We start from the raw sequence: 12,515 nt of genomic DNA on the forward strand, positions 1-12,515 counted from the left end.
TGCTGACGTCACTAAATCAGAATCAGACATCAGAATCCTGCCCTCGACTACTTCAAATACATACAACCAATACGAACACCCATCTCTGAATGGGCATCATAATGCTATTACAAGATTTCTTGAAGGTTGTCTGATAAATTTCTTTCAATTTTTAAATCAAGATTTGAGATGACTATTAATAGAAACAAGGCTCTTCCCCATCTGTATAAGTAGGTCCCAGGCTTGACTAATCTTTTTGAAAACTACTTTTCTTTATTATTTTCTTCCAAGGCATGGGCTTCATAATGTCATTACAGATTTCTTCAAGATTTACCTATACTTTGTTTTCTAATTTCCTTCAAATTTTTAAACGAAATTACTATTAATAGAAACAAGGTTCTTCCCCGTCTGCATAATAAGGTCCCAGGCTTGACTAATCTTTTTCAAAACTACTTTCCTTTATTATTTATCTTCCAAGGCATGCTCTCATTTTGCCATGCTTACCTGCCCAACCTTCTCCCTATTTACTTCCTTAAAGGTTTGGCTCAAGTCAAGGGTCAAAGTTCACATGATAGAAGGAAAGGTTCAGAGGTGAAGACAGAGGATGAAGAGCAGACTTTTACCATGAAGCTTCCAGCCGCAGGCAAAGTTGCAGCGTCCAAGGAACAGAAAGTGGATAATGAACAGGAAGAGGTGAGAAACCGGTTAACGGAAGGAAACTTGGAAGACATTAAAGAAGAGTTGGAGGATGCAGTGAGTGAGGAGGCCATTGAGCGACTTAGGAGAGGGGGTTTAAGGTACGATCCTTACACTTATGCCTCCTCGGAAACTGGTACAACTGCCACGCCCATCCATCCATCCTCCTCCATGTCCTCATTGGCTGGGTATGACACGGTCTCCGTGACGACTGATGGCGGAGATGCGGACCGTGAGTCCATGATCGTGTCTGACTCAGAAGGATACCTGACTCTACCGGAGGAAGACGCCGATAACCACACTCCACAGGGCATCACGGAGGATGAAGTCTCAAGTGTCAAGCCTGCTCATCCCAACATTGTCTCATCCTCAGAGGTGTCTATGACATCTTTGAAGTCAAATGACGGTGAAAATTCCATCAAGAGAAGAGACAATGGGAGTCGGAATAAGAGGCAAGAAGAAGAAGATGAGGATGATATTATGATGCTCCTCAGTGTCGGCCTCGCCCCTCCAGATGATTTCCAAAAACATCAGGGTCAAGATCAAGATGAGGTTTCTTGGCTTAGTGAGGAGGATGACACTAGATGCTCATCTTCACTCGATGGCACTTATACAGGTGAAGATGAACAACAACCAAAAGTCTTGGCAAATGATGAAAACGCCAGTAAGGTCGCCTCGGTCACAAAGACTCCATCCACCGTCAAAGGAAACTTAAATTTTAAGTTTGCTCAGCTTCCAAACACAACAACTCCAGGCCCTACTAAGAAGGTAAAACCATCTGATGAGGATGATGATGACCTTATGGCGCTGCTCAGTCAGGGTCTTCCAGGCCCAGAAGACCGTGATGATGATGACCTTATGGCGCTGCTCAGTCAGGGTCTTCCAGGCCCAGAAGACCGTGATGATGATGATGAATCCTCTCTCGGTTCAGACACAGAGGAAGGGGTTTCTGAGATTGGCTCTCTGGACGGGATAACGGACGCAAGCTTCGTGCAAACATTCTACGATTCTCCAGCTAAGCCTGGGTATGACGATGACATATCAAACACCAACAGACTTGCCAAGACCACCTTCGTTAAGACTGATGGCCTTAAAAACCTGCAACAACCAGAACCTGTCCAGAAAACAAAGCAGAAATTAGATAGGGGACAGAAAACAAAAATGAATCACAAGAAAGATGATGAGAATGAGTTGATGGCTCTCCTTAGTGGTGGGCTTCCAAGTGAGGAGAGCAGTACGTCTAAGAAGTCAGTGATGGACAGGGCTCCTAAAGAGGTCCAGAATGGTGAAGAGAGCAGAGTACCCAAGATCAATCTAAATGAAGTCAAAGGTGACAATCTGTCAACAAAATTAGATAAATACATGAGACAAGTGAAAAGTTTCAAACAAGATGATGGGGATGTAATAGCTAAGGTTGGTAAGGGTTTGAAGCCACCCCTTGTGGCAAAGAAGCAAGAGGACAAGAAGATAATTGAGAAGTCCAAGAAAGATGCTTCATCAAAGAGGAAACAGGAAGAAGACGATGAAGATGTGTTGTCGTTGCTGAGTCAGGGTTTTTCTCCTGTCATCCCTGAGCCAGAGAAAGCGTCAAGTCAACGTCACATCCCTCAAAATGAGTCCAAGGAAGGGAAGACAGATCTTGGGCGGGGAGGGAGGAAACGGCCTGAGGTCAATAAGGAAGACGATGTCCTTGCCATGTTGTCTCAAGGCATCCCTGCAACTCCTGATGAGGAGGAAGAGGGCAACAGAAATCAAAACGCCTCTCAGACATTCCAACCAAGATTTAGAGTCGCCTCGATGGACGATACCAACCAGGATGTCCAGTCGCCCAATTGGAGAAAGGACAACGACAAACCTAAATTTGTGATAAGGAATACGTACCATGATCCTCCAGTTAGACCTTGTGAGTAGAACTCAACTTCTTTATTGGCATGGCAACATTTCGTCATGTGATTGGATGTTTCAGTGGTACCCTGCATGGTTTACCATTCAGCATGACTTAGTAATGTTCTGTCTTATAATGTTGCAACTCTTTGTTTTTCAGGTCAAAGTTGACAGTTTAAATAGTGCATGAGCACCATTGTTGGACATGTTCAGTTTATTTACATTTTTCGGAGTGTTGTATGCTCTTTTTTGTTTGTATCTTCAGTTGTTTTGTTATGTCATGAAACAAAGAGATACAAGTTAATTATGAGATTCTGTTGAATATAAAAAACGCGGCATGAGCTTGAGGTCATCTTTGATGTCATTGTTAGCTGACACCATTGTTATTAATGCTGACAAAAGATTGACAAGTTTAGAAATGTGTCGTTTTTATTATGCTTAACCTAAGTGTACAGACAGTTTTGGCTGAGTGGTATTGAACAATTTTCATTATTTGAAGTTGTTAAACTTAAAAAACTGTTGACTGTTCGTTGTTTTATTCACAGTGTAAACATGCTCGAACAAGAGGTTTGCATAAAGTTTTAAGGTTGATTCCATATTGTTTTTTAATTATTAACCTTAAGCTGTTTTTAGTGTTTCAGTAGTTTCTTTTATACCTTGTTTACATTTCTACCAGCTGAATTTATCCCGTTTAGATTGGTATTTTGAAATACAATTGGCATTGTGGAGTATTTGCTGTGATCAGGAAAAATGTGAAAGTTTTTTTTGAGAGAACTGTCTTTGTTCTATTTGTTCTGATAAATATCTTGAAGAAAAGAAAGTGTAGGCAGTATTATTGAGTAGCTTAGTAGTAGGTATTACATAACTATGTGGACAACATCTCTTTGTAGGGAAAACTGCAGGTCCAGAGAAGAACTGAGGTCAAAGTATACATTAAGTAGAGTTTCGACAATTTGAAACATTGTGCGCTGATTGTCAGGAGAACAAAGACCAATAAATTATGAAACAAAAAATACAAAGAAAAATAAATCTCAATGTTAACAAACAACATTTATCTTCACACAAAATAAGACATTTGATGACTTTTGAGAAATTTTAATTTTCCCTCCTACTTTTTGATCTTCTTTTTAAAGTTTCAAGCAAGAAAGGAGATAGTGAAAAGCCATCTGGCAGTAAGTACAACATGACTCTAGGAATGGTGTGCACCCCGACTTCTTAGATGTAGATATCACATTGAGGAAGAAGTCCCGACTAGACACTGCCCCAAGTCCAGCAGAAATATTACACTATGTCGTGTAAATCAATGCCCAAATGTCTGAACTCTGATAATTTGTGTTGGATGGGTTGTTTAGGGGTACTGTACTGAATCTATTAATGAGGCTGGAAGGGCAGCGTAGTTTTCTGAGGCAAAGGGCACCTGTGGGCAGGGATTTATGGGACTCTGATAAGATTAATGTCGCTGAGAGTGAATGGTTTTGGGGCACTGTAACCAAATCCATAATATTCAAGCTAAAATCATAGCAATCGTAGATCAAGTCATAGTAATTCAAGCTTATTTCCATTGTGTAATGTCTGAACGAAACACACCCTGGCTTTGTTTAATCTCTGTTGCAAAATATATATAACTCTGTCAATTTTTAATGTAAAGCGTGTCGTATCCCTTTTGCATTAGTTTGATTGTCCTGTATATTTGACTTTACTAGGTTCTTGGCCATCGTTAAGCAATGATAAAGGGTTTTCTCCATACAGTGAGTACATGATGCATGGTGTGATAGCTTTAAGATGCATGCTTTGTACAGATCACAAAGTAAGCACTTTTTTTAAAGTCTGCCTCACAAATATAAATATCCTGTAATTTTCTCAAAATATAAGAACTCCTACTCTTTAGTCTACTTCTCTAACACTGAGGACACTGTTTTCCAAAAGTTCCTTGGATTCTATGTAGCCTTGATCAAGGCATTGGAGTTTTGTTTCCATACAGTGCAAATGCCATCGTTTCAATATACCTTCTAAGATGTGGATCGCAGTTTCAGAAGTTCTTGTCTGCAATTACTCTCTCTCCTAGTTTGAGTGAATCAACAATTCACATATTTTGTTTTCACAAATGGGGAAAATAATTTTGTTTTGATCAACTCTTGAATTTTTTAAGAATCAAGAATTTTACAAACTGATTGACATTTTGATCAGACTGTTTCAAGAGCAATGTGATGATTTTTTTTTTTCAACCCAAAATTAATTCAAGATCACACAGTTAGTTCCCCTTACAGTCTTTCTTGATATTTGATGCTTGATGTTTGAAATATAAAGACTCTTAAAACCGCGTTGAAATGTTGTTGCGTGAAAAGGTCAGTCCAAAAAACAGGGATGGAACTGAAGTTCAACAGAGATTTTCTGTAGTGTGGAAAGGCCTCAAGGTTTAATTGCTGTGATGCATGGGGATTGGGGAAGGGTTGGATGGGGTAACATACTGTGCTATTCAGTGTGCGTTTGAGCATGCTGTAAAACTCGGGCACATTCAGAACATACTTTAATTTCTTTGATATTCCAGAGACTTTCACGCCATCTGCACTGCTTTATGGTGATGATGCAGCTAGCAGTAAGTTAAAATAAGTCATAGAAATAAACCAGACCTGTAACTCATCACCCCACTACCATTACCGGAACCTTCGTATACTGATATACAATAATTATATTCCCAATGGATAAAAATGGTTTTCAGTTTGTTATGCAAAAAAAAGGGGGAATATAAAGTTTGGAAAAAGCGTTATTTTTATTAGAACTTTGTCAATAATAGAACTTATCTTAAGATTTTCTTTCAACTTAAAAACCCCCACATAAGTTGCAAAGGTCATTGTGAAACAAGTAGTGATATAATCAGAAGATTCTTTAACCACACAATTGATGTCTAGCCTCCTGTTGCTAGGCATGGTGAACATCAAAGTCCATGTCAAGAGCACCAGTCTAAGCCTCATCTCGAATCTTAAATATTGCAAAGGTCAGGAACTTAACTTCTGATTTTCAAACACATAATTTTTTAAGGACATGATAAAACAAGTAGTGATATATATCACAAGATTCTTTACCCACATAATTAATGTCTAGCCTCCTGCGGCTAGGCATGGTGAACATCAAAGTCCATTTCAAGAGCACCAGTCTAAGCCTCACCTAGAATCTTAAATACATGTCTGATAACAAAGGTCTTTTGTAAATAATGCTACCAAGTAAAGCATCCTAGTCCCTTTTTGTAAGTTGTTTGATATTTGTTTACAAGTCATTATAGAGCTGCTTAGCCAGAAAATGTTTTGTAACTATTTTCTGCTCATCAAAAATGAGCAGGAAACCCGTGACATGTTGTGTCATGACAACTGACTGGTAACCTTAGTCTGGTAAGCAAATTCATTATTTAATTTCAAAGTGCTAGGGCAGCTCTATATGAAGTTGGGATCGGGTGTTATTGACTTGTTTTTATTGTACAATTATTTTTAATATCAGAATGGCTCAGCCGGGCCAATCCAAAGCCTATTCAGATCCCACTGGGGAATCAATCCTTACGACACTGTAAGTACTGCATCCATGAAGACTATAATATCATACCCAGAGGGGGTAAAATAACTCAATGGAAGAACCAATTTCATATCTTGTTTTGTTTGATGAAAAAGTTGGCAAATAAACCCGTTACTTTTGAAAAAACTCCTTTCATAAAACCTAGTGAAACGTTTGTAAAAAAAAACAAAAAAAATCTATGTTCATATAATGTTGAATAGTTTCACTTATAAAAGACAAGTAGTTATCTCTTATTCGATATTTTTTAATTATTCAACCGCACACTTGAGCAAGTTATCAATCCTTTTTTTCGCACTCAATCTTTTTTCTTTAATTGAACTTCCAGAAGAGGTTATTTCCCCCCTCGCTGTTTGCAGTGTTCTGCATGATAAATAAGTTCCTCTCAGATCTGATGTCCTCATCTTTAGCAAGACCAGACCCTTTGAAGATGATTTGACATAGTTCCTTAAAATGCTTTTAAGTAAAACAAAATAAATTTTCAGTGTAAGCGTTGTTTGACAGACCAGTTTTACCGTTGTATTTTTTTTTCTACAACTTAATGAGCTTGTTTGGGATTGGGAGGGAGGGATTAGACATTTCACTTTTAGAGTAGTAGTAATTTGTCTTTCTAGCCATCCTCAACAGGGACTCACACTTTATTTATTTAGCTGCTGAGTTTATTTCTGCACAGTAAATTTCTACTTGGCTCTACATGTAAGGGTGCAGTTATTGTATTACCAAGGTTATTGTATTACCAAGGTTTCCCAATGCATGCTGGCATAGTCCCGTGGTGACACAATGTTTACTGTGTGATAAACATGGAGATATCAGTCGTGCAACTTCTAAGAAGAATTTATCTTTTTGTATTCTCTTTTTGAGGTGTAGACAAATGAAAATGGCTGCGCAATATTGTGTACCATAGAGTTCTCTCATCTAGCAGTTACCAAGTTGCATATCTGATTATTATAGAAGGGCTGTATATACAATATAGCTATGTTTGATTACTAACCAGAAAATACCATGTCTTAATAGACACCTGAGTAGTTTTAGTTGTGTTGTTATTAAGAGCAACCTTCCGATGTGTCATAATTTGATGATAAATACTTAGTTGACAGGCCTAAGAAATCCACCCAGTCAGAAGCCAGTTCAGTGACACCTGGAGAAAACGACGTTAAACCCAGCGGGAGTAAGTCACATCAGCAAAGAGCAGCTGGATCCAGGATAATCATTCCTTACTCATTAATATTCAATTCATTTACTTTCCACCAATCATATCGAGTAACTGTGATGGCAGCAAATGTATGGTATATAACAGAAGATCTGATTGGAGTATTTGGATTGAGGAAGTCAATTCTGTCGTATTCATTGAAACAAAAAATTCAAAATCATTCAGCCAATCAGTATAACTGTAACAACTTGTGTCAGCCAATCAGATTGCAACAAATTAGGATAAAGCATTATAATGATAAGAGTGATCATAAAAAGCTTGAGATGACACGTAAGTTGAGCTGAACATTATGAAGGTATCCTGGATTCACTGTGGCATGCGTTGGAGTGATGTGCAGTTCTCTTGCATGGTGTGCTTTTCTGGAATAGCCACTGTACTGAAGACATTTCCCTAGATTCTAGAAATATATTTTTATTTTACAGTTACTGTAAGTCGCCACTTTCCATTCAGGCTGGGAGAAAGTGGCATCTTCTAATATTTTAATCATAAAATGTTAGTTGATCAGTTTTATTTGGAAATCCATTCCCACCCCATCACCCCTGCCACTGTCCTTTTTTCAGCCTCGCCTCCCTTCTCCCTTCACCTTCTCTGCTTCACCCCCTTTGACCTGTTCCCCTTCAGCCATGTTCCCCCATCCCCCCTGCCACTGTCCTTTTTTAGCCTCGCCTCCCTTCTCCCTTCCCCTTCTCTGCTTCAGCCCTCTGCCCCCTTCTTATGTTATTGTGCCAATATGTAAGGCACAGATTTCCTGAGGGAATATTTATGTAGTAAGCAGGTCCATGGAATTGTGTTCACTAGGTTCTATTTTAGCAGTCAGTCCTGTGCAGCACAGGGTTTGACGTGAATTGTTAATTTTTTTAACCATGTACTTAAGAAAGTGTTTGCAGTTTGCAGAGTAGAGTGAAATGTTTATTGCGCTATTTTTAAAAGAAAGTCACTGTCTTTGCTTTGTGTTTGAAGTTTTTTAAAGCGATTTGTATCCTCAAGTTTTGGATTTCGTTGAGAAGCATTTTCTACCGATTTTCAGAAATGCTTTGTTCTCAGATTTAAAAAGCTGCATCTTATTTCACTATTTTTGAGCAGATGATTTATATTGACAGCTTTGAATGACCTTGTTGAAGTGTTTTGTTTATTTATTCTATTTAAAAAAAACCATTCCCTCTTTCCCATCCTTCAAAAGTCTTTGACACGTCAATGGATGATGATGTGTTTGGCAAGCCCAAATCTGACCAACCAGAAGGCAGTGAGTAGTCACGTGACAAAGTTTCCTTCCGCTGATTGGCTGCACCTCGCTAACAATGCACAATGCACTTTATTAGGCAGAGTTGATACTCCATCCTCTAAAGACTATCGGCTGCATGGAGTGAATCATAAACAAATTATTATACATGTAGAACTTGACATTCATGAAAATGTTGTTCTATCAAACTTCATTCTATTCATAAGTTTGCTTTCAGGAAATTCTACCTTGAATTTACTACCTGTACTGTCAAAACTTGGTTGATCTTTCATGAAAAAGAGCATGATTTCCCCCACAAAATCAAAGGTGCTGTCTCATGGCACTGTCTCCTGAATGCTTTAATGAAGTCTGAAACTCAATTCAGAGGCACATTTGTCGTACAAATGCTTTGACATTTTCCCCCCACACTTTAAATGGAACTCAACTTGTTATGTAGGACATTTCTCTCATGCTTAGACCAAGTCCAAAATGGCGATTGTGGATACGGCTCTGGCTGTTGCTGAAAGTGTTGATCCAGTCATAGCCACTTACTTGGACACCTCTTTAGTTGCATGCTTTTTAATTGGTAGCCATCTTGGTTTTCTCAATTTCAATCATTCTAAACCAAATTGAGACTTCAGGGAAAAAATAGTCTGGTGTATTGAGAATTGGAATTCATTAACGCCATTGTACACTGGGAACATGTCAAATGTGGCAGCTGCATGATGGTGTTACATAATGTTATTTACTGAACTTTCAGAAGGTTTTGCGTTGAAACCTTCAGAATACATTATTTTATTTTCAAAAGTGTTTGTTTGGAAAAAAGCATTGGATTGCAGGGGCCAATTTGATAGAGCTGCTTCACGGCCGATTTCGTGATTTCCAACAATGCAAATCCATGGTGAAAATATTCTAACCTGTGAAATAGGCTTACGCTTTCAGAAGCAAATTTTTCTGCTATAGTTTACAACAAGATTTGAACTGTTTCGCAGCGCTATGGAATCGGCCCCAGGACTTGTTCAGAATGCAGTGTTTAGTCTGATACCCAAATTACTGGACTTAAGCCTGTGGTCCATTTATCCAGTGGCTATTGCAGCCCTGCTCTTCTATTTTTTACTTCAGTTTTAAAAAACAAAAGTGTGTCCTCTGCTCGCAATCATGCATTGACAGTGCAATAATTTGCAGGTTATTTTACCTTTTTCTTAATAAAAAAAAAGTATTTTGTGCTGTGGTTTTTCTGTCACCACATCCCCCTTCTTTCCTGTCTGTAACTTTCAGAGCTAGGGTTAAAATACATAAACCCTCCCAGAACCCCCAACATTGGTTTGGCGTGCTTACTAACATGATTGCGGTAATAGCGTCTTTCTAAACCTTTGTTTCATATCAAACAGGAATGTTGGAGTGACTTGAACGTAATTGTTACAATCAAACTAACGCATTTCTATTTCTATTTTTCTTCTATTTTTCCTTTTCAACTTATTTTAATTTCATCTCTATTGTCTGTTTTTGTTTGGTTTTGTGCTACTTTTGTTGTTTCTCCCCCTGTGCAAACTGTCTGGAATCTGTTCTACATGTATGTGCGTTTCTTTTCGTACACAATCCTCTGTTCTTCTGCCTCTCACTGTATCTTCTACAATGTGTCCCTGCGTTACTCTGTGTTCCCCACTGTATTCCGTGTCACTGCTATCCCCACTGTATGTGTCACTCCTGCCCCCACCCCCACTGTATGCGTCACCTTGCATATTACTTCCTAGGTACTGAAGAAAGTGCACGCTCGTCAGAGCCAAACAATGTCCCTACACGCCAGGTTACCAGCCCTATACGTCAGGATACTAGCCCTGCACGCCAACCCAGTAAGTCAAACTAACATGAACTAACCTCATTCCGTTTCTGTTTGCCCCGCCAAAATGTTTTTGGGTGGCCTAGACTATTATGAAATTAGAGTTCAATTCTGTGCCACTGACTGCAAATGAGTAAAATCTTTTACCACCACTTAATGTTTATTTGTTTCAGAGACAAAATGTACACAACGTGCCAGAAGCAGCCTTCATATTTAGCAAAGTTATTTAACTTGTTTTTGAGTATTTGTTTTGTCATTCTATATATTTCTCCAGACATTAGTCTTTGACAAACTATGACCACTAGTCAGTGAATTTCACACTAGTCAATCTCATCCGAGGTAAACTTAAGATAAAACACCTCATCACACTTTTGTCAAGTAACCATGGTAACAGGGAGCGTTTCATTATATGTGTTTATGGGTGTGTCTACCTTAATGTAAATTTGGGTAAACATAAAGTAACTACTATCTTTTGTCTGTTTATCAAGGCTTTGTGTTTCTGTTATGATTTCAAAAATGATGAGACGGGTGTGACAAGTTCTGAAATAACCTTTGAATAATCAATTTAATTTCATTTAATGTTTTCTTCAAGGTTTCTTTTTGTTAGTCTCATCTCAAACACATTGCGTCATTTTGATTTTATCCTCAATCCCTTTTGTTCGACAATGACCTTTTTAAAGACCTGCTGAAGAAGAAGGGTCCCGGACTTCTTAAAAGGGGAATGAGTAGTGAAGAGAGCGGGTCTCCGACTTCCCTCGCCAAAATAGCGATGTTCCGTCCTCTCAAACGAGAACAGTCCGTGGAGGAGATTCTTAAATGTGAGGATTGTGACAAGGTTTGCTTGGCATGAGAGAATGGCCAGCTGGTTCCCCTCTACCTGCAGACTACCAGCCATGTTTGACTGCAGCTTCCTGATTATAACTTCCCTCTTTGCATTCTTGTCTTTCTGTGATTCCATCTCGACGGAAAAACATTGTAGTTTTTTTGTATGCAGACAATCTAAAAGTAGATTTACTATTTAGCCATTGTATAGAGAATGGTCATTTTGTCATCTAATAAATAAAAATAAAACAGTTATTCCCAATGAAACTCAACATCTGAAATAGCTTGATAGCATGTGAACTCCCTTAACCTCTTTTTGAACATACCTTAATAAATGATAGTTTTGTTATGCCACCAATGCTCCCATCAGCCCATTCCTCAAAGTCTTTCAAACTATTTCCTAAAAGTTCACATAAAGTCAAAATTCTCATTACATTTTTTGTTAAGAGCATGTAATATTCCCAAACACACTCATCTGAAAATGTTGTTCATTTCCAAACTTTTAAATGAATCTTGGCCTAGAAACTTGCATCTCTACTCATAATTATTCCTAGCAACCTTTCCTTTAACTTGTTTATTGGGTGTAAGAACCTCTGATATTTTGTGACAGTAACAACTACTTTTTGGATTGGTTGCCAGCTTTTTTGATTGGTTGCCAGCTTTTCCTTGACCCTTTGCTGAACTGTTTTGCGTCTTTTTTTTGCAAATAACTTTCCCTCCGCAACCCCAAAACAAACAAACAAACAAACAAACAAACAAACAAACAAACAAACAAACAAGCAAACAAACAAACAAACCCTTGAATCCTGTTCCAGCTGTTAAACCACGCAAAAGGCACCCTGAATATTTATAACCAGTTTAGGAGTGATTTAATGATTGGCAGTTTGAGTGAGGCATACCTGTTGTTCCTGGCCAGTTGGAGTCCTGCTGCAATTCTCAAGAACCCTTAGATATTACTTCAACTGTGAATTCCACTTAACACTACTAATTTATTAAACTTTGGTTTTTCTGGAGATGTTTGAATCAACCAATGAGTAATAGAAGCTGTTTACCTGCTCCAAAGTTACCTAAAACCAGGGCAAAAAAAGAAACCAACTGTCAGGAAGTAACGTTTTAAAGACTTTATTGCTGCTTTATTCCCTCCCTCATTTTTTTAAAAACATTGTCAGACAAACTGAAACAGAGTTACTTTTGAGACCCAAAAAACCCTCAGCAAATATTAACCTAACTGTGCTCTTTGAGAACTTGGCTGGTTTGCTTGTTGCAGAGTTAAAATTAATGATTACAGGTTTTCTTCCGAGTTT

General features: G+C 38.4%; 1 protein-coding gene across 14 annotated transcripts in view; it reads left to right on the top strand.

Moving 5' to 3' along the window:
* LOC117289706 (FH1/FH2 domain-containing protein 3-like) overlaps positions 1–12,515 on the top strand; it is a 99,851-nt gene that overhangs the window by 47,175 nt on the left and 40,161 nt on the right. For 12 of the 14 annotated variants that reach the window (XM_033770945.1, XM_033770952.1, XM_033770946.1 and 9 more), the window contains 7 exons: positions 518–2,578; positions 3,693–3,731; positions 4,263–4,307; positions 5,108–5,155; positions 6,052–6,117; positions 7,211–7,288; positions 10,304–10,402. In XM_033770945.1, coding sequence (XP_033626836.1) covers positions 518–2,578; positions 3,693–3,731; positions 4,263–4,307; positions 5,108–5,155; positions 6,052–6,117; positions 7,211–7,288; positions 10,304–10,402 — 2,436 coding nt within the window. The remainder of the gene's footprint in view (positions 1–517; positions 2,579–3,692; positions 3,732–4,262; positions 4,308–5,107; positions 5,156–6,051; positions 6,118–7,210; positions 7,289–10,303; positions 10,403–12,515) is intronic. The other 2 variants (XM_033770955.1, XM_033770956.1) reach the window with 2 other exon arrangements.

This window comes from Asterias rubens, chromosome 4, assembly GCF_902459465.1.
Source record: "Asterias rubens chromosome 4, eAstRub1.3, whole genome shotgun sequence".
Taxonomy (NCBI): domain Eukaryota; kingdom Metazoa; phylum Echinodermata; class Asteroidea; order Forcipulatida; family Asteriidae; genus Asterias; species Asterias rubens.